Here is a 22,977-nt window from a genome sequence, read left to right as displayed (position 1 = left end):
TACAAATAAAAAAATAAAAAGGGGAAAAAAATGAAGCTCAGCACAGCCCACACCGATTTCCACATCGTTGCTAGGAGATTTGATTGCCATCAAGTGTGGGGCTTTATAGCACCCTGGCATCCATCTGACTCCCACCTTAATAACATTCTAATAAATTGAGACTCTCACATCCGGAGGCAAAGTACACCTCCGTGCCCATACTGTAAGTGACTCAAGGATCCAAAGTGAGAACTCTGAGAGCTGCGACATATACGCGTCTGCTCGTCCACTGATGGATAGGCAGAGATGGCATTTGCTGTGCGCAAATGAACATGGAAAAGTGAAAAGCCGGCAGACCGGAACAGGGTGTGATGATTGGGAAGCAGCCTCAGGTTGTGAGCTGGAGAGCCTGTGATTCATTATTTATCCCAGGGGGGCAGAGCTGCTCTGGTAAGTAAAGAGTGTAAAGACAGGCCCTGTAATGATCCAGCAACACATTCACATGAGAAACGTTAAAGATGGGGAGGGGGGAGAACTTTTCTTTGCAAGGATAATCAGACAGGAAAAGCACCCGTGTCTCATTCCCAGTATGTGTGCAAGGCCAGCTGAGGTTAAAGCATCTGTTATATCTGAGTGCATTGAAGCAGTGAGGTTTGAGAGTGCCAGCCATTTTCAATACTGAAAGTGCTCCATCTGCTGGTTGCCTTAGGTAGCGTGGGTATTACAATAGTGCATCAGAACAAATGCAGTTTTGAATATATGAGATTTTACTTTTTTTTTTTATTTTGAGAAAAAAATGACTTTTTCCTCATCATCTTTGACATCATCTGCCTTTGTGGTTCTGTTCAAACAAGCAGGGCTGCAACTAAATGCCTGCTTTCACTGTCTATTAATATGTCACTTGATTTAATGACTGGACAATTACTCATTTAGTCTGTAATAAAGCTGAAAAATGTCCCCTAAATGCCCCCAATTCCTGTTCCTAGGATGTTTAATTTACAAGAAAAATCAATCAGAGACACGCTTATAAGCCGGAAAGCCTGAATGCTCGAAATTTTCTTTAATTAACCACTTAATCAGCTATTACAAATGATCGGCACCTTATCGCGCTGCGTTTCAGCTGCCCTGCAGTCACGCGGGAGAAGAGGTGTTTTGTGACAGATCCAGTCTAAACATATGTGAGCCTGAAGCAGGGGGACTGTTCAAACTAGTGTTTTTTTTACTTCACAAATGAAAAGAATATAGCACACAAACAACTTCGACAGCATATATTTTTATATTTGACTTTGAATCATAAGCACCTGTCCCACTTTTTTCCTCTCTGACCTTGTGTAGCGCCCTGCTGGTACACTTGGCACTTGAGCAATGTCTTTACACTGGCCCAGCGCCACCCCAACAAACCCCACCCCACTGCGGGGCCTCGTAGCTGCGTGATGTACTGTGTTGCTGTACAGCTGCCCAGAGCCGTCATCAAATCATCCATAACATACTCAGAGGGAGCCATCCTCTCTGCGCTGTAACCCCATAGGATTAGAGATATACCGAGCAGTCGTGCACGCCAAACAATAACACCCAATCTAGTTTTAAAGACCTATTTTCTCAGAGAACTCCTCCACTCTCTAATTAAGCCGTAAATGTGACCAAAGAGGGAAAAATGAAAGAATTCCCTCTGTGCTCATCCGACTATGAGCATCATTGCATGGAAATTATATGAGTTACTTTGTTCTCCTTAAGCCTGCATGTTTGATGTGTGTATTTCGTGTATTTTAGAGGTGATTAAAGAGACCCTGGAGCAAATTAGCTAACTGACATTTATTACGCTGTTATGTCCTTCTGAATTTTTGCAAATTATCCCGTTTCTGTGGACTTACAGACCATTATATTAGGTATATTTACAATATCCTAAAGGGACACGTTCTAATTTGGTTGCGTGTTTACAAGGCACGCAAAAGCTATATCATAACCTTTCTTATTAATTTCTATCTGGATCAGAGCAGTATTTGAGGACCATTTTGTTTAATGGAGAAATCTTGCTGTTCAAGTACCTGCATTAAAAAAAACCCCAGTTGATGTCAGCTGCTGTCAACAAAGGCCCTGAGAGGGTCCTGTGCGTGAGCCTTTGTCATCATCTGGGTGTTAATCTCAGCAGTTTCCCATTCAGAGCCAGGTTGGTTGGCACCTAATCCTGAGAACAGGGACGTTTTCATTACGAAGAAACACGCAGGCCACCGGGGAGCTGCTGCCACTTTCCCTGTTATCAATGAACAGAAGTCACAAGTAATGTTGCATAAGCAGTCTGAGCTGAAGCAACACGCTGAGCATGTGCATGCACTGTAAAGCCTGTGTTAGCATGTGCACACGCTTACCGTATGCCCATTTCTCACATAGTCTGCCCCTTCTTCCAAACTTTTTTTTTTTTTTCGTTTGCGGTGGAAATCACTAGAAAAACACAGCGCAGAGTTCACTCGTGTGACACAAATGCACCTGCTGGCAAACACAACCGAGCCTTTCCGTGTACGGCACTGGTTGCTTGTAGTGAACGCATCTCACGTGGCATTTCCAGAAGCATCTAACAGAGCTGGAGTGTACGCACAGAATGTACAGCACAAATTGTCCTGTGTTTCATGAGCGTTATGCTCTATTATCCCGCAGCTCTTACAAGATGACGACCAATAAAGACGGTTTGCTGCCAGGAGGAATCAAGCGGAGGCATACAGACAATGGCAGCAATCACAGGTGTTTAACAGCTCTTGTCAGAAAATGCCGCTTTCTCTCGGGCTGTTTCACTAGGGAAGTAAAGCTTTGCCTCTCAAAAGCTTGTCAGTACTACAACAGATGAACATGTTTTTCACATTGACAGCAGGAGCCAAATATTCATGAGAGGGAAACATGAATCGAATGTTGTGTGGTGCCTGTTAAAGCCAGAACAATGCCAGGCTGAGTCACTGGATCATCTGGAGAAATGCGCCTTTTAATTACTCAGAGCAGTGATTATATAAGTCTGACTGCTGTCAGTCAAATGTTTGCCTTGATTTTGCACGAACGCTGCGGAGCACCTTCCATCTTGCTGCTTACATGGGACTATACAAACATTTGTGCGAGGCTATTTGGCCCATGAGTCATAATCCAGCATTGATAAATCATGTGTGAAACTCTTATCAGTGGGATGCAAGCAGCAATGAGTAACCATGCATTTAACCACAGACTGCATAGGAGAGATGCGCACAGCCTGAGTGACGTCATTCACTGATTTGTGAAGACCTGCTTTGAAGTCCCGAGCTGAGGATTTTGTGCACTGGCATCATGGTGTTTTGAAACCAGACATGATGATTGTGGGGTGGATAGCATAGAGAAAGCACACTTCAAGCTCATGCACTGAGGACTGGACACAAGCCAGGACCTCACTTAAGCGAATGCTGCTTTATCCTCTTGTATCACTGTTGTGTATTTGTGACTTGTTAAATAAGCCACAAGCAGACCACTGATCAGGTTCTTTCCATGAATGTGCAGCAGCGCTGTTTTTAAGTGCAGAAATAGAAGGATTATGTTTGTGGTGCTGGGGTGTGGTTTGGATGCTGGAGTGCGACACTGCAGACTGTGACAGAGCTGTAAACACCGTGTCTGTACAAGTCCGTAAAGGTTCTCAGTCATCTAGGTTATTGTAGGAAACTTTAACACATGTCGTGCAGGGTGACATCTTCAAGGAAACGCAACTTCTTGAAGTTTCCTTGAAGACGTTTCTCCTTTCATTCAAGAAGCTCTAAGTCTGTACATGTTTTTATTAGAATATGTAAATTCTTCTCTGACCAAACTGACCGGATCGACACCACACTCAAGTTTGTCGAGCTGAAGCCAAGAGACCAACAGCCCAGCTTAGTGTAAAGATTAGATGTGTGCCTTCTTATTAGCAAAGACAATGACCGAAATGAGAAGGGATCACATGTAAGTAGTTCAATGATTACTTTCAGTCAGTGTTTGGAGTTCTTTTTTTTTTTAAACTGGCCATCAAATAGCAAATCATCAAGCTCTTCGCTGGGCTACAGCCTTGCGAGTTGGAGTAGAGATAACCAATCTCAAATCTCATGCCAGCTTATATCAAAAAGGCAAGGTCAATGTCATGCTTCAAGGTTAAAGCTAAACTTTGACACAACACATAAACTACAACACTGCTGCCATGAGGAAAAACTGAACCTTTAAAAGAGGTGTTCTATTTTAGAAGATAAGCTGCTTGTCACAGTCAGTTGTGCTCTTTTATACATTTGGTTTTATATTGAACTCATTCAGCAGACCTTAGCTAACGGTTTCTCCTCACTATAATGCGGATTTGTGACCACGGGATCCAAATATATCATCCAAAAAGTGGATCTTTAGTTGCCTCTAAGAGTCTTATGTACACAGAGAGAAACAGATACAGGAATAAATGAGACTGGATGAATAAAGGCTCCACAGTCAGGTTGATACATGATGTCAGAGTGCTGAAATAAGCCTCTGTGTTTTAGCTTAATGCCTTTAGCAAAGACAGGAAACAAGGAGGTGATGGTTAAGGTTGTTGTTGTAGCACCCAGCCTGACACTGACCTGCCGCCACATCAATTCACCCCCCTGTTATTGCCTTTTTTCTCTCTTCGGACAGTTCTACAAGGTGGCTAGTGGTGATCGATGGGCGGTGCCTTCAGAGCGGGCTATCTTTCTCCGCCACTTCCACCCCCTCTACTCTTGGTCATCTATCCTCTGTGGGCGTTCGCCCTGTCTGAAGCCGCCACAAGAGGCTGGGTGGGCCCCCGGCGAATGATGACTGCTGGCTCGGTGCGAAGCACCAACCGCTTGCCTCTCTCTTCCATCTGTGTGGATGCTTTTCATTTTACTGCCTGGCAAAATTCTGCTTATAATTACCTGACAGCCACCAGAAGATGCTTAATTACAGGCGCAGAGAGAACGAGGGAAGACGAAAGGGAGAAGCAGGATGATAGTGGATGAGAAAGAAGGAGGGGGCGAGGAAGGAAGGGAAGGGACATGCATCAGACATGCACCACTGCTCTCTTCATACAAGGCAATTTATTAAAATAATAAAGCCCAGCCTTGCACTGAAGGTTGAGTCCACAATAAACCTGACAGGGAGGCAGAAAAGCGGTGCTACAACACCGAGGCACATAAACAAAACAAATGCTCTGTTATGTCTGCGTCCACTTTATTATCCAAGCTGAACTCTTCAGGAGTTAATTGCTTTCTTTTAAACGCAGACGCAGTCATAAATTTCATCATTAGCCTAACATGAATCATTCAGCTTTCAGCCAAAGCACAAAAGCACAAAGAATCCTCTACATAAGCCTCTTCACCCTGGACGGGCATTAGACTCTGTGACGAGATACAGCAAAGGGCTGTGGGATGGGGGCGGTGTGGGGGGAATTAAGAGCCAAATGGACATCTTAAATCCGACAAAGATGCTAAAAGCCTCTGCGCGCTCTCTCCGTCTGCTGTAAAACTGTCGTCATCCCAGGCTCTTTTCATCTATCACCTGATATCACTTGTTCCACGTGTACGCTAAATTGGATAATGAATCTCTCCCCACCAGGAGATGCAGTACATGGATAATTTGTTGGGGAAGTTACGAGCCGGGGGCATATTGCATCACTCGAGGTGCGAGATGTTACCGTGGTTAAATGGATGCAACCTTTTGGATGAGTCCACAGTAGTTACATGAGTGAATTAGGACCCAGTGACGACGTAATTAACTGCGCAGGGAGGAACTCGTTAATGAATCACTCCGGCTCAGTTAATGAAACACATTTAAGTTAAATATGGTGTCAGTCTATCGATACGCAGCTTATGATGTTGCTAAGTGAATGTTAATTTCATGTAGATATAAATCTGTTAATCTTTTAAAAATAAATATCCTACAGAACTAATCAAAAATCATCTGAAAGGCTTTTCTTACTGTCACTGAAAAAGGTGATGATAATCTGACTTTGATAAGTGATTTTCTTTCATTTAAAGAGTAAAGTTGAATAGCCTTTTAAAGACACACAAAGAGGTTGAGTGTGAGAATAAAAACTGCAGGGGTAAAAATGAAATGAGAAATAAATTGAGTTGGAAATGTTTTGGAACGTTTTGTAAAATAAATTAATTCGATTTCTCGCTCAGAGCTAAAAGGTCGACCTAGATGGCGCTAAAGCTGGGATGTGTTAGCTTAGCTTAGTCTAAAGACTGCTGAGATCTTTTAAAAGGTAAGTTACTCTCCTTAAAGATCTTTTTAACTGATGTCCTGCTTAAATGAGCAGAATGAACCATTTTACTTAGCTTTAGAAAACGTTGGTTGATTTCTTTGAACAAAGCTATGCTAGCTTTTTCCCTAGCAACTTTAGCTTACAACAACCAGACTGTGGATCTAGAATTTGACGTGTATTTTTTGCACAAATCACACATTTCTCTGATAAATGGATGTAGCCCAGTGGCACAAACGTCATGCTTCCTACAAAATGTGTAGTGCGTGGCACTGTAAACAGCTACAGCTGTAAAGTAAAAAAATCCCTTAGAAAGTAGCACGGTGACCACCAAGAGAGGAACTTTTAAACAAGAGGGGTAACTATTTCCCTTTTTTGAAGAGACCATTGACTTTTTTTGTAAAAGTCTAGCTGTGACAAACACCAACATAAAGAATGCTGTTGGTGAACTGTGGCTAAAGATGCGTGAGCTGGAGCCGGACCTCTGTAGGGCAACACTGTGAGAAAAGGTCATTTCTTTACGTGAGACCTGAGCTGACCAGCTGTGTCTATGCTCCATTTGTTTGCTTGGACATATAATATCACAGCTTTGCAACACATAGCTCTGGGTAAATTTTACTTTATTTTACTTTACACTGCTTTGTTGTGTCTAAAGACCGATATTGCACCTAAGCACTGAGGCATTCAGCATTGACTAAGCATCCACTGTGGTTTTATTGTTTTGTCTTCATCATTCAATCATATTTTGGGGTAGTTACAAAATGCATTACAAAGTAAAATAAATTGCAAAGGCAAAAATAGATTTCAGATAAGTCAGTAGCGAAACCAAAGACAACTCACTTCTCCTAAATAACCGATAGGAATTCAACTGAATCAAAACCAAGAAGAGCAATTTTAAAGCCCATTTTCATAACGACTTTGTCCTTTGATGGCTGTGTGTTTTCCCCTGCTGTACCAATACTTGTAGAGCTCAAACTTGATGTATGTAACTTCTGCTGCTTCACGTCTCTGTGGCAGTTTTCCAGAACCCTGCCATCCAGCAAATGTCCAGAGCAATGACCCGTGTGGCGAAAAGGCAGCGCACTATGCTGGCCGACTAAATCCTGTCCCCCAGCTATTCTTCCTCTTGAATAAACCAGTACATGGCAAACATGGCCCCAGAAGCATTTATAATATAAAGTATTCGACATTCTAATCAGGCCAGGAAGAAGAGCTCAAGGTGGATGTGGATGAGTCGCGATTCTAGCCGTTGATTGCTCAGCTAAATTTTCCCATCTCTTGTCATTATATCCACTGATGGGATAAAAGCCACAAGTACAATGGATGCTACAAAAATTAAAGTGATTGCTCACTCTGAAGTAACACAGCCATAAAAATATGGAAAAAAAATACTTCTCGTCTTGTACTTCACCAAACATTAGCAAATATTCATTATCCATTTGATATGTTTTTTCCATAATAACATTGTAACCCTGGAATTCCTCCAATCAAACACGACATTTGAGCTGATTGGAAAGTTATGACAATATATGAAACTGGATAGTAAAGCGTAAACAGTGCAGTAGAATTCAACAATACCAATTTAAAATGAGTACAAACAGATTTACTACCACTGTACTTCACGTAAATCCCCTAATAAGTTAGCACAAAATCTGATTTCAGTGTAGGAAAGGTGGAGTCGGGCAGTAACAATGAACATTATTCTGCTGAGTGCTTATTGCATGAATAATGTCTAAAAACAAAACAATTGGGATGACAGCAAAGTTGTATCATTATTATTATTATTATCACTGATGATGATGATAATAATAACCATTTTCAGCTGCATCAAAATTAGAAAATGTCTGAAAAAGATTAGCAATGAACAATGCAAGACACAGATCAAACAGTTGTATATCATTAAGGATCTACATTAACACAACTTGTAGTGTTTCGTACGAGCAATCCGATTCCAGTGCTGCTGTAAATTCGGTTACTTTTTCCATAAATATCATCCATAACTGTGAGATTTATCGACTCCTTAAAGGCACTGAGTAATAATGCTTTACAGCGCCTGCCGTCGCATAAGCAGGGTTTCTTCTGTTTTTAGTATGTACATTAGATACTGGGGAAATAGAGCCGTTCTTAAACAACGGGAGCCCATAAATTCATGAGCAAAGAGAAACAAATATCAACCGTTATGCGAAGTGGCAGATCTTATTTTCCCTCCGCTGTAAAATGAATCAATAGCTGGGGCCGGTCTTGGCGTTCGACAGTGGAAAACTGCTTACTCTTCATTTGAGCTATATGTAATCAATCCTAGCCAGAGGATGGCTACAGCCCTTTCCAAACTAAGTGGGGAAACAGTGGGATTACTGCCTCTGTGGCATTTATAAATTGAGCCCAACGAGAAGAGGGCCACCGAGAGACTCCCCGGTCAACGTAATTACACCGGCAGGCCAATAAATCCGACCCATAGATCTTTTACAGTGGTGCTGCAGTAAATTCAGCCTCTTTTCCTTGCACTGCTTTCTTTCACTCCAGAAGAAAACATTAATGTTTTTGTTTCTGTCAAAGTGGGAAAAAAAGGAGAAGGGGAAAAAAAAAAACCTAACAACGGCCTTGGTGGCTACAAATCTCTGTGGCTTTTGCTGCTGGCCAAGATGTGATTCAGTGCAGCGATTTAGATCCACACAGTGTTGAGTCATACATATGACAGCATACTATGCTGTGGATACAAATCTACATTAAGTGTCCTTGAAACAGGGGAATGTGAAGGTCTGTTTGAAGTTAATCTCATATCATTTCCTTATGAAAAACTAAGGGCATAAAAGGTGCACAGAACTGATTTAGGGAGTGCACGCGTCATTCAGGAATGACAAATGTCAGACAAATATATTAAAGGCCATTTGCGACAGGGCTAACATCATTGTGATCCGTGTAACATTGAGACAGTCTAAGGAGAAGTGAACCTCTTATCCTCTTAGTTGCATGTCTGTCCTGCATACACAAGTCTGTCCACAGCAAACAGGTTTCATAGCATTTGCATGCAGCAGCAGCTGCAACTCCTCTTTAAACTACAGGTGTAACAATACCTCCTCTTCTATAAACATGGCGTTTGGCTAAATGGATGTTCACCTTAATTCACTCTGGATGCAGCCTAATTAGTGTAATATTGATGGAACCAGAGATGTTCAATGCCTGCATAAATTTGGTTGTGAGCTGCTTCGTCTGGCTTTGCAATAGGACCAACCGTTTCAATACAGAAAATGTCATTTGCATTCAGGTCACCTTTTAACTCCTATTGTTTGCAATCATGATACAAAGAGGAAGTTTAGAGGGCACCAATGGGATGTAATTAAATCCGCAGAGCAGCTAGTCTGGTCTGGATAAGAACGTGGAGAGCGCTCCGAGAATAATAAGCACAAGTAAAAAGTCAAAACCTGGTAAAACAGAGGTGACATTCCCTCCCTGTAACCAAGTTAACATCAAAGCGGCTCCCTTGCTGTCTGGGGATGACTAAAGCATACTATTAACCTTTGTAAAAATGGTTCCTGAGGCCTCCTGGGTGTCTGTGCAGGTCTGAGGTGCATGTGTCTGTCCACCTCTCTCATATTGCAGTGCGGATATATCAAATCAGGTATGTACATGCATGTAAACACTTCTTGTGCACGGCCTCAAAGTGCATGGACGCACATCGTGATACGTCTACATCAAACTAAAAACACTGCAGGTGCTATTACAAGCAGTACCTGAATAAAACTAATCACTGCTTTGTTGTTTACAGACAGAAAAAAAGCCCATCCACAAGTATCAGATATCCCAATTAAGGTTTGCAAGAACAGTGTGATTTGACTGCTTCTGGTGCTGCTCAGTATAAATGCAGCCCTTTGGGCATGCTGTTGTGAGCCTTTTCTTATCAACATGCAGTGTAGACTGTGCTACCCTGCAGGCACAGCTGCTTTCACCGGATTAACTGTCAAAGTTCTTGTACAATATTACCCAAACTGCCTTAACCCCTAGTGTGTATGCAAAGACTGCTGTGTGTGTGTGTGTGTGTGTGTGTAGTGCCTTGTTCATATGGCTGCATAGCTGTGAATAGGAATTAAACTTTCAGTTACCTGCACAGAGCTCTGCTTTTAACAATGGCTTTGATAATAAACTCTATTTTAACACTGAATATAGTATATCAAAACATATCTCTCTGAAGACAATGCAGATGAGGACAGAATTATTACCCCACCTGATGCTAATAGTCAGTTCAAATTCAAATTCAAATTCAAATTCAAATTTTATTTGTCACGTACACAGTCATACACAGTACGATATGTAGTGAAATGCTTGGACAACTGCTCGTGACCTAAAGAAAACAAAAAAAGGAAAAGGCTATGAATAAGATAGGAAATAAATATGAAAAATTAAAAAGGGTAAATTTAACTAGGAAGGAATAAAATATAAATTAAGGTTAAAAATGAAATAACTGTACAACACAAATTAGAATGAAGGGTAAATTTAACTGGGAAAGAATAAGATAAAATATATAAATTAAAGTTGAAAATAAAATAACTGTGCAACAAAATACACAATATAGAACTATATAAGAATGTATGAAGAAATATAAATAAATATATACACAATAACAGCAGCTGTACAAGTATTAACTGGAAATAAAGAAATATAATGTCCAGTGTTGTGCAATCCACATTATGTCTTGTTGTGTCAGTTGTGCCTGCAGTCGTTTGTTGTAGTTTCCTGAGCAATCCCAGCCGATTCTTCTTTGGCTAATCTCTCAGTCTCTTGCAGATTCGACGGTCTTCTGGCTTGTTCTTAGTCTTCAGTTCATTCCACAGATTTTCAGTGGTATTAAAGTCAGAGTTAGAGGTAGTTCTTCTCAAGGAGCAACGCATGTTTTAGGGATCCAGTTTTGCTGTTGACTACTTGAGGTTTTCTTTCAAAATCTTCACATATTATTCCTTCCAACTTGAAGGAATTGAAATTGAAATTCCCAGTTCCAGATGCACTGAAGCAGCAAGATACTGCCACCTCCTTGTTTCACTGTCGGGAGGGTGTTCTTTGGGTGGTACTCCTCTCCCTTCTGTCTTCTAACATTAGCTCTCTCTGGCCAAAGTTCTAGTTTTGTCTCATCTGACCAAAGGACACAATTCTAGTATGGGTAGTCTTTCTCCTGGTTGTCCTTAGCATACTTCAGTCTCCAGGTTCACAGTCAGCCAAGTCAAGACTGTCGACTCTTATTGACTCTTGACTTGTATTTATATCTTGGCAGTTGTTCTGGGGTCTTCAGACACATCTCTCACTAGTTTGCTTTACAGTCTTTGAAGGCTTCCTACTTCTGCCAGGCTTGTTCTGTACTGTGTGGCTCTCTTTAAATTGTTGATGATATATCTCACTCCAGTTCTTGACATTTGGAAAAACTGTGACAACTTTATATATCCACCTTCTACTTTGTGAGCATCCACAAGTCTTTTTCTCATGTCTAAGCTAACTTCTTTAGTTTTTAGTAGCTTCTGACAGGTCAAACGCTTGAGGTTTTAATACTGGGTGTAAAATTGGAAGAAAATCATAAGTTTTAACTTGATTTTACAAGCTTTGAGTCTTATAGAGTTAAAGCACATCATTGCACAGCAGTGGTTTGTGCTATGGTTAAGAAATTTTTAGTTTTTTTCCAGCTAATAATACTGATCTTGGTCATTTTTTTTGTTTTTTTTTGTTTAATAAGTCTATTATTGTCAGAGGTGGTAAATAATGAAGTACAAATACCTTGTTACTGTACTTAAATAGAAATTTCAGGTATCTGGACTTTACTTGAGTATTTATTGTCTGACAACTTTTTACATTTAGTCCTGACATTTTTAAATAAATATCGGTACTTTCTACTTCTTACATTTTCAAAACTGGGTTGTTACTTTAGGTTTCACTGCAGGCCATCAAACATCGAACCAATTTGAGCCTGAGCATTAAAGGATAAGAGGCAATCCTGTTTGCGTCGCACAAAAAGATATGAAAGATGCAAAACCGTGTGCCAAAGTCAGAAGTTAAAGTAGGCTGGTGTTTTTACTTTTTGGCAGAGCACAGGAATGATTGCAAGTGTCCACAAGCTGCGGTCGCATACTTCAGCATCTCGCTAGAACAAGACGAGTGAGCATAAAGGGAGCAATACTTTTTATGTGGCAGGTAATTTCAAATGCAACGTTTCTATCAGCTTAACAAACCTCAGCAAACACACAAACTGTTTGTGTGCAGTTTGTCACACAGTGTGTTGCTAGCTTAAAGTCCAGTTGCTGTATTTCACAGGAGGAGAAAAGACATAGAGCCAACTTCACTCAGAGATGGAGAAAAGTAAGGAAGACAGGACAGGAGAGGAAGAAGAGAGGTTAGATTTAAAGGTAAGGACTCTCTCAGTGGTATTCCATAAACTGGATATGTAAAGCTTACATGTAAGTCCTCGTGTTTGTAAATCAGATATTGGGTCTGTACATGTGACATTTTTCATGTACATTCATATATTAGTGCAGGATAAACAGGTTCGTTTGCAGTTGTGTACATCCACAAAGAGCCGCAGGTCAGCTGATCACTGCCAGCTCTTAATTTAAATTATTGTGAGTTGTGATCCTCTACCATGCTGAGCAACTACAACTGATTTTAGGATTCCCCCACCTGCTGAATCCCATTTTAACCCCTGACTGCGCACAAAATTTTGAGAGAAACTTTCAGTTTCATAGGTGGTAGAATTTTGTCTTCATCTGTATATCTAGCTTTACACTACTTGGTGTGAAATGGCTAGCCTTTTAGGAGATCTTCATATTGAACATGGCTAAAAAAAAATAAGAATTCATCTCCTGTTTATTTAAATGACTTCTTTTACCCAGCCAACAGTCTCAAACCTGAAATCTCTGAATATGCCAGCTGTAGTTCCACACCAAACATCTGCATGACTCACATCTTTCCACCTCTTCCATGTTTCTGCTAATTCAGTGGTTCCTAGGAAGATAAACACCGATCTCTATAGTGAACATGCAGTGTCAAACAAGAGTTGGGAGATGCTGAGGAGAGAGAAAGCTTGAAACCCTGAAAAAGGCAGAGAACGAGGCTGTGTGGGAGGAAGTGAAAGTAAGACACTTCACTGGATTTGCAGTGGGGCTAAGCTGCCTTCTGGTTCTACGTGACCGGCCTATACTGCCAAGGCAGGAAGGCTTGAGCTTATCTCAGCGCACACAAGCAGCACCGCTGGCAAAAGCACCCTGGCATGGCTGTGGGTGCTGCTGCCAGAGCGTGACCGATGGCTCTTACTCTCCCTCTCTCCCTTCTCATTTTAACGGTTATTCTCTCTGACAAACGTTCATCCAATCCCTCTGTCGTTCTTATTCACTCAGGGGATGCAAAGCATAGTGGCAACTTACACTTAAGGTGGATTTCATAGCAGAAGAGTCCTCCTTTGCCCTTATAGTCTGCATCATACATGGTCTGTAATAACAGCTCAGCAGTGAGTAAGCAGGATATTTCCATTTGTCTGGTTTAAAGTTTGACTCATCTTTATGAAATGCAATTCTAATAAAACAAATGTTGCCAAACTCTCTTTCCAGACCACAAATACTATGTCTGGAGTTCTACAGCAAACTAATAGAATGGTTATATCAACCTAATCTTTACAGAAATGTATATCAGACAGATATATGACAAACAGCTGAAGTTTACATCATACCTAATGTCCATTTGCATTTCATGTCAAAAACAGTGAGTCTGAAGTCACCTCTTACTCACCTAAAACGGAATAAGTGGCCATTAGGCAATTATTTGAAAGCAGGGACTCAAAATTGCACCTTTTTAGTAAAAATTACATGTCTGACACATGAACCACACTGTACTCACTAACTATGCTCACTTTTTATCTTTTTTTTTCACAAATATAAAAGCTGTGTGGATTAAAAAAAATGTGAGACCCAGCGGAAGAAACGCAGAGTCAGTGGGAGTCAGTCAGTCGTTGATCTCACATCTGCAGCTGGTTCAAGATGCTGCTGCATGACTGCTAACAGGAACTCATACAAGACAGCATATAATCCCTGTGCTGGCCTCACTGCACTGGCTGTCTGTGTCTTTTAGAGTTTATTTTAAAATTCTTATGTTTGTTTTTTAATACTTTCCCAATCTTGCCCTGCTTTGACTCTCTTCTGGTGTGTAGGGCTTCTTCATCCCTACACACCCTGTCGGTCTTTTAGGTCAGCTGACCAGCTACTCCTGGAAGTATCGAGATCCAGGAGGAAGCTTAGAGGGGACAATCTGAGTACAACATGTGAAGAAGAAGAAAAATCGCTGGATGCAAAGAAAGCACTGTTGCTAATGTAGAAGTCCAGGTATTTAGAAAAATGGACTATAAACTGCAAACTTACTTCTGACTGCACTAAAAACTTTCTGGAAACACGCTACCCCCTGGTGGTGAACATATTAAAGCGGGTAAATAAAAGGAGTACCTATACTGGCATATCATTTGACACAATAAAAGTTATCCTCCTGCATCTAAGATGTTCACCTCTCGACTGTTGGAAACGATGTGACCATAGAAACGCTGGGTTTTACATGGTGATAAGAAGCAGCGTCATGAAAATATATTTACTCTGATCTTTCCTGATGACAAAAACAGAGGAGAAATATTAGTTTTTGGTATCATAAGCAGCTCAGATAATCTAATTCTGCAGATTTTCTCAAAGTCATTTTCACTCTCAAGCGCTCTCATGTCTGTCATTAAGGCAGCGAGCAGCAACACCAGAAGGCAAAGGTTTGTAACACAGCACAGTGCATTGTGGGAAGGATGAGACTCTTATTGCCTTCCTTCGCGGCTAATGATCCATAAAAATGTTTCTGGATCAGCCCTGATACCAAGTCTTAGTATCTTCTCTGGTTGTAATGGACGCTTTTTTCATCCTGTCTCCCTCCCCCTCACCCCCAACAGGCCGTGGCAGATTGCTGTCCCTCCCTGAGCCTGGCTCTGCCAGAGGTTTCTTCCTGTTAAAAGGGAGTTTTTCTTTCCCACTGTTGCCAAGTGCTTGCTCACATTGATTTGATTGTTGGGGTTTTAATCTGTATTATTGTTGGGTATTTCCCATACATATAGAGCAACTTCAGGGGACTATTGTTGTGATTGTACTATATAAATAAAACAGGAATGAAAATTGAACTGGTCAAAAAAAAAACTTTAGATCCAGATGTTTCACTACTATGGAGCATAACAGGAGCAACAAAACATGTATCAATGCATCCCAGGGGCAAGTGGGGATTATGGAATTTTGAATTCCTCGTGGACTCAGCAGTGGCTGTAGCTGGTAAGAGCAAAGACAAAAAGACAAAGGAAAACGGCTAACTTTTTACGCAGTTTTAATCAGTTAATCACCCACCAGTAACACATATAGTCCCTTGTTCTCATTTTTCTCTGTCATCTTGTTCTTGTCAGTCAAGCTTTCCAACATTCCACATAACAATAATAATAATTTGTTAGTCCCTGTAGGGAAATTATTCCTTTGTATTTAACCCATTCACCCAGTGAAGCGATCGCCATCCACCAAATGCAGCGTCCAGGGAGCAGTGTGTAGAGACAGTACCTTACGGTAGCCTTTCAATGGATTCGAACCCCCGACTTTCCGATCACGGGGCAACCACTCTACCTAAGGAGCTTTGTCTTTTGTCTTGTCTCTATTTGGACTCTTTGCCGCACTGCCAGCTTTCCTGTCTACCACTGCATGTCTGAGACTACAAGTTTGAATTTTGGACTGCACAATCTTGGGAGTTCCCCATTACTCAATTTGCAAATGAAACTGAATGCTCCACTACACTGCTTTCATCTCTTTTATCTCTCTTTTCTAGTTTCAGAAATTCAAGTTTGTCCCATTTTACTAGAAAAAGAGCAGAGGGGATGTCTTAAAGAGCCTTGTGTGTAATTGCCACCCCTGGCTACAGTCCGGATGTGTAAACACAAGAGATGTGCCACCTGAGACAATTACATCAAATACAGAAACCAAGAGTGACACAAGTATAGCACTCGTGGCGCTGGCTGTAACTGTCAGCCGCTGTAGTGATTAGCTCCTCCTGCTACATCATGCTGTGACTATGCTGCTGCTGCTGGGGACTGGGGGAAAACTGTACTATTTTCAAGGACAACTGCTGTAGCGATGGCTTTACACACAAAATCAAGCACAAGTAGTAAAGGAGCAACAGGACACCAGCTCCAACGCTCAACCCGACACTTCCTTCGATCTTGTGAATAGCTGCTAATGATATTCTGACCGCTACACCAACTCCTCCTCCTCTTCGACCCTCCAGTGAGAATCCAATGAATAACTAACAGGTGAATAATCAGTCAGAAGGTGGCGGTGGCAGGGTCCGCCGCTCTCGGGGTGTTAGGTTACGCCGCCACGTACACACCCGCCTTGTTTATTAGCATTTCCTCTGTCAGCTCCCCTCGATACAATGCTATGCTGGCAAAGTCGGGCCTCTGCTTCTGCCTGCAAGCCGCTAGTGCTCACCGAGGTGTGCACAGCAGCATTCGAATAATTTCACACAGTTTACCTTGTTTAAAAGGAAATTATTCATGATGGATCCTGATGGGAATTCAGAAACAGGCTCTGACTGACTGCTGTGATAGTCTGATTGTTCCCCATCAATAATCAATAGAAAACTAGTTTATAACTTAGCACACTTAAACCAAAAACAAATGTAAAGATTCAATTGTAAATTTAGAAAACACTTTTAACAAAGTTGCATACCCTCTATGAACAGGTCCGGTTTTAACCATTGTAGGCAATGGTCTGCTCATATGTGCTTATATGTGCATGAGCATAAGTTTAGCTATCTCAGTTGAGAAATTAAGCCAGACTAGATCGTAACGTGATAAAATGCCCCTCTCCAGCACTTCAGCGGCGGTCGGTGCCACAGTTTGTAGCAATCTGTTGTGGAGCTGTCCGTCTGTCTTTGAGACAGATTACCCTTCTGCCGGTACCCCCCGGTCAGAAACACAGGAAATACATTAGAGCATAACAAGGTAGAGACTGTGAAGACAGAGAGAGTGAGACATGGGGGGTGGTTGGAAAAGGCGGGAAAGCAGAGGAGACACTGGGGAATAAAATGGTAGAAAGAGCAGAAATAACAGGAATGGGGGGATCCAGCTCTCCTCTTAGAAGCCATTAGGTGCGGTGACATGCTGTGCAGGGCTCTGCCTTTGCGTCCATACAAAGATGCCTTATAGCCATAATCTGTCTCCATATTTAACTTGAGACGGTACACAAACATAGGCAGAGTCAGACCCATGTCTGCTTCCATATAGGCACGGAGCGCATGAGTCAGCCCCGGAGAATAAAGAGATTGAAGAGCACTTGTACGGCAATGAGAGCACAGTGTGATGAAGCAGTTTTCGCATGCGCTTGTTGTAGGCAGGAACACGGTAAGTCATCCTTAATGAGTATACAGTCGCGGGGACACAAGGTTCATCTCCTGTTTGGCATTCTCTCGCCAGGCTCTGGAGTGCAGGCTTGAGGCTGGCTATAATGATGTAAAGGTCAGACGTGGCAGTAGGACTAGGAGGCTGTCAGACGGAGAAGCCGGGACTCTGGGGAGAGCTGGTGTCAAGTGTCGTTCCCTCAAGAATCTTTCCTTTGCCTCTGCTTTTTTTCTCCTTTCATTTCCTCTCTATTGCCAATCTTTCCACTTGTTCCCTCTCTTTAGTTTTACTTTCCTTCGTTATAGCGGCAATCATTTCTCCTCCTTTCACTTCCTTTTATCTTGTTTCCTTTGCCTTCTTTCCCCCCCTTTTCCCTTCTTTAAATTTCCTCCTCAGTCGTCTCTTTGCTTAGCTTACCCCTTTCACATCTTATATTTTCCTCCCTTCCACTTCCCCCTTCCTTCATTAGCCGTTTCTTTGTTTTCTCCTACCTTCTCTCTTTCCTTTCATTTTTCATTTCCCCATTCATTCTTTGTTCGTGTCAAATTTCCTTAGTCTTCTCTTCCATCACTCTTCTCTCCTTCCCTATTTATTCTCCTGTAAAACCTGTTCATTTCCTTTCTTTTCATTTTTCTTTTCTATTGTTTACCCATAGTTTCTCTCCTTTAACTTCTTTCTCCCTTTCAGTGTTTTCCTTTCCTTTACTCCCATTTGCCTCTACCCGTTTTCCGCTTCCCATTCCTTTCTTTTTCCTCACTTCTCTTCTTTTCTCCTCACACTCCTTTCCTACTTTTGCCACTTCTCTCTTCCACAGCCTCTCTTTTCTCTGTGTATTCCCCTCTCATTTCCCCTTTTCTCTTCTTATTTCCTTGTCTTTACTTCTTTATTCTCTTCTTGTTCTGGTTACACCCTTTTTTCTCCTTCAGGATGTATGTAGAGTTATACAGTTATCCATCAATTCTTCTTGAGCAAATCATGTAATGAAATGAGCAGTCTGAGCAATGGCTGATCCTCATCAACGTCATGTCTGGATGCTGCTCACTCTCTTCTCGTTACAGGATGCAGCAGTGACTGTAGAACTTTTAATTGAAGAACACCATCAACACTTACCCTCGGAGGTGGCGTCGCCTTGGTAGGAGGCTCATTGGCTGGGTTATTAAAACGTCTGTTGTGAATCTGCTATGTGCCTCTAATGACAGGTCTGTCTGAAGCTTGGCAGACAAGCGCAGCGAGTGGCCTGCCACATTATTGCTATCACATTAGAATAAATTAGCATGATCATCCCTGCAGGAGCAGCCTGGCCTGGGTTTAAAAATGCCCCAGGGCTCCACATCCAATCGCGATAAGAAATAGAGAGATGGGACAGTCGCTCATCAATGTCTCATTATGTGATCCAGCCGTGTAAATGACTGGCAGATGCAGTATTTCTGTAGTCATGTGAAAAGTCGGGCCTTGATCTAATTGTGGTTTATCTAGGACAACGCTAGCCAGAGCAAATGATTAACTGCTATGACTCATGCTTTGGAACCTTGTACAATTTGTTACTTTGTAGTTAAAAGCCGTAAAAGCACAATAAGTCACGGTCGCATTTCATTTTATGGTTGAATGACTGTGACTTCCGACCCTGTGCTTTTACAAAGAGCCAGCAGCTGCCATTGAATTGGTAATGGATGACAAGAGCGGGCCGAACTGTCAACAGCCAGTCCACCTGTGTGGCCAAGCTTTTATCCCACAATTTCCTCTATTGATTATTGCCGACTGAGCTGATGGATCAGTCCGTTCTTCGCTCAATGCCCTGCTTAAAGCAGCGGCGTCGATGTGTGATCACTGGTGTGGCACCAGTAGAGCGGCACACCTTGAGCCAAATCGTGCCTGCTCAGTGGGGCACTGCGACCCTAAAGTGGCACGGTCCTGCAGCAACTCAACTCTAAAGCTGTCCTCTCCCTGCAGAACAGCCACCGCTGCTGCACTGATTTACATGATTAATCAGACTGTATGCTCAGCCATGAAGTGAAATTCAAATGTACCAAGAACTCTAATAATAGAGCTGCAAGGGCATCAGACTAGAATTGCCATTGTACAGTTGTATGCCTTTGCTTGGTGCAATTTACATCCATGTTTGTCTAGATTTGATCTTTGCTGTTTTGGCTATAAAATGTTGTAGCTGCATAAATGTTTCTGTGAAAGTTTGTTACAACCAGCTAATGAATGTGCAAAACTGTGTGAGGTCACAGTGACCTTTTACCTTATCCCAAATCATTCACTCCTTCACTACTCCCTACTCCTACAGATGAGAACAGAATTATTAGCCTCAGCTGTGTATCCTTTTTTCTGGATAACAGCCTGAAGTCATTTGATGTAGTCTCACGCTTGCCTCCTGAGCAATCCCAGCACGTTCTACTTTTGAGAATTTCTAAAGCGTCTACTGGCATGAACCTTGGTCTTCAATTCACCCCACAGATTTTCATTTGGATTCAAGTCAGGGCTTTGTGCAGGCCAGCCAGTAATGTTCACTTTGGTCTTCTAGAGGTAGCTCCTGTCCAGGAGCGACATATGTTTTGTTGGTTGTTGTCAAGCACACAACATAAGTCGCTCACAGCAACGACCCAATTTTGGTGCTGACTGCTTGGTTTCTATGACCAAAGAGATCTAGTTTCATGTCATCTGTTCAGAGGACGCATTCCAGTAAGCATAATCTTTCTCCAGGTTGTCCTTAGCGTACTTCACTCTGGCTTGTAGGTGTCTCTTCTACAGAAATTGAGGTTTTCCTGGTCTCCTACCTCAGAGACCCTTCCTGTGAAGCATTTTATTGTCTTCTTAATTCCCGACTACAATTCCCGACTTGGCTAAGTCATTCATTCTTGTGTTGGCAGTTGTTTAGACACATCTCTCATCAGTTTTCCTTACAGAGTCTTTGAAGTCTTTGGCGTCCTATCTCTGCCAGGCTTGTTCTGGACTATGTGGCTCTCTTGATGATATATCTCACTCCAGTTTTTCACACTTAGAAGCACTGTGATAACTCTGTATATCCATCTCCTGCTTTGTGAGTATCAACAATTTGTTTTCTCAAATCTAAACTGATTTCTTTAGTTTTTGCCTTGATGATTTCTAGAGTGACAGCTCGAACCTTTGCTGAAGTTTTTATACTGTATGCTAATTGGAAGATAATCCTATTTTACAGTAAGTTATCTTTGCACATCAGGGGTTTGTGCTCTGGCTCAATAAAACGCTCAGTTTTTCAGGGGGCTAATAATACTGACCACACCATACAGTCCATTATATAAAAAGTGATATTCTGGAGAAATTCTCTGTTGTATTGTATAATAGTTGTTGTCCAGAAGGCTACTTGCTGTTAAAGGTAGCAGTAGCCATCTTATTGCTACTTCCTGTTTTCTTATTAATGTATTTTAATAGCATCATATCACTGAAATTTACATACCCAAGGATTGTGTCATTTTAATTGCGGTATTATTAAATTGAACTAAAATGTCCTGTTCATATATTTATACACTTTTCTCTGAAATTCCTTCTGACATATTTGGAGCTTTACATCACTTTTTTTCCTGCTCCTTCAAATCTGATTCCACAGCTACGGATAACTTCATCAGCTTGCTACATTAAACATTGAGTCCAAAAGCAACAATAACAATGTATTTGGATTCGGTATGACTTGCTTTAAAGCACACATTTGAAAAGAATCAAATAAAGCCAGAATAAGGAAGCGTGAAAGGGACTGTGAAATAAAAGTAGAACAGGCCTACAGCAAGAAATACCTCGCAGATCACACTTCCACCTTCTAACCTCAACCCAAGCAGCTTGTGAAGTAAATCTCATCAATGAAGTGAACAGAGGATGCACCGCATTCATCAGTTTGGAAATTAGTTTACCTCACACTCATTTCATTATCTCCAAAAAGTCAGCTCCCTAAAGGGCACTAGTACCAACCCACTGGCTGACACAGAAAGAGAGCCACAGCAGGCAGAGCCACCACCAGCGCCAGCGCCACCACCACCAGAAATAGAATTCATCACAGGAACAACTCTCATCAGAGCCACATGATTAAAAATTATGTGAAGGAAATGAATCAGGAGTTGTGTAATGGGGAGAGCATCTGAAGAGGTGACAAGGGGAAGCTAAACTGAGTGAGAAATGCATGTCAGCAGCTCAGACGGTGCATTTTAATGCTGACTCAAGTAATAACTGGACATCAAATTCAGGCGAAATGTTCTCCACTGGCACACAGAGAGACAGGATCACAGTCCCAGCCCCTGTGTCATTTACCTATGGTGTAGCCTCTCTTCAGCTCGCCACATCGGGGGCTGCGGCGCTGGGAGTTGGTGGTGTTGTTTTCCTGCACCGCGAGGACGGTGGTTGTCTTGGCAACAGATGGCGCAGCCTTGTTGAGGGGCGAGGCGGGCACCAGTGTCGGGGAGAAACCTTGACTGGCAATATCCACCGACTGAGACTTCTTCTTCAGTCTGCAGAAGGGCAAACAAGGAGAGGAACGTGTTATTGCTATATTCACATGGTGTATGGATGAAAAGGCAGAGAGTGGACAGAGAAAAGATGAGTGACCTTCATCGTTCCAGGGGCGAGGGGATCAAAGCACATTTAAATCTGAGGCGATTAGCTGTCACTGCGCTGTGTCACAGAAATGTAATTGTGCAAGGCAATTTTGCAGCGGCAAGGAAGTTGGTTGAAAGAATCAATAGGCTAATTGCAATCTTGTTAAGGGTGAATTTATTAGCATTGCTCTGCTTGCCCAGTGTAGAGCTGTCTCTACTGTAAAAAGGGATTAAATGGTGGGATATTGGAGAAGAACAGCGGGAGTCCAGAGCTCAGGAAACAGCGAGTAACAAGCTACAAAAGGAAAAAATCAAGTAGAGGGTATAAGAATTTACGGAGGTGGAAATGCTTTATTTCATCTAGAATATACTAAATCCTTTTTCATCCTTTTTCATATACTAAATCCTTTTGCATCTGTTTAACCAAAACACCCCTGGACCATTCACAAGTGGCCCAGAATCCTGCTGCAAAGATTTAACATTAAACAGCTCTAATGTAGCTCCATTTCACTGGCCCATCATCAACTTTAGATTTCATAATTAATTTTTAGAGAGCTGCTTAGTCTGGTGGCATACATGACATCTTATATTTAACTAGTTCTTAAAAGCCCTGTAACGAGGGCTTAAAGCTCTAGCACACGTGTCTTGGAAGCCACGGTTCACAAACTCAGATGTGCTTTCACTTTTGACTTGTGGTTGGGATGCCTCATGATTCAGCAGAATTAAACACCAAATCAATTTAGTGAATCTGTTTAACTGGGCAAAACAAATCTGTAAGAAACCACTGCCTG

General features: G+C 41.9%; 1 protein-coding gene and 1 long non-coding RNA gene across 6 annotated transcripts in view; one reads left to right on the top strand and one right to left on the bottom strand.

The window, feature by feature from the left end:
• oxr1a (oxidation resistance 1a) overlaps window positions 1-22,977 on the bottom strand; it is a 182,430-nt gene that overhangs the window by 76,070 nt on the left and 83,383 nt on the right. For all 5 annotated transcript variants that reach the window (XM_004541604.5, XM_076889886.1, XM_076889887.1 and 2 more), the window contains one exon: window positions 21,903-22,099. In XM_004541604.5, the coding sequence (XP_004541661.1) occupies window positions 21,903-22,099 (197 nt within the window). The remainder of the gene's footprint in view (window positions 1-21,902; window positions 22,100-22,977) is intronic.
• LOC143420938 (uncharacterized) lies at window positions 5,885-14,704 on the top strand. The gene is made up of 4 exons (XR_013100688.1): window positions 5,885-6,202; window positions 12,265-12,370; window positions 12,491-12,582; window positions 14,376-14,704. It is a non-coding gene; the product is annotated as an uncharacterized LOC143420938 (long non-coding RNA).

This window comes from Maylandia zebra, linkage group LG11, assembly GCF_041146795.1.
Source record: "Maylandia zebra isolate NMK-2024a linkage group LG11, Mzebra_GT3a, whole genome shotgun sequence".
Classification (NCBI taxonomy): domain Eukaryota; kingdom Metazoa; phylum Chordata; class Actinopteri; order Cichliformes; family Cichlidae; genus Maylandia; species Maylandia zebra.
The sequence above is the reverse complement of the archived record's forward strand: the minus strand, read 5'-3'. Positions and strand labels throughout refer to the sequence as shown.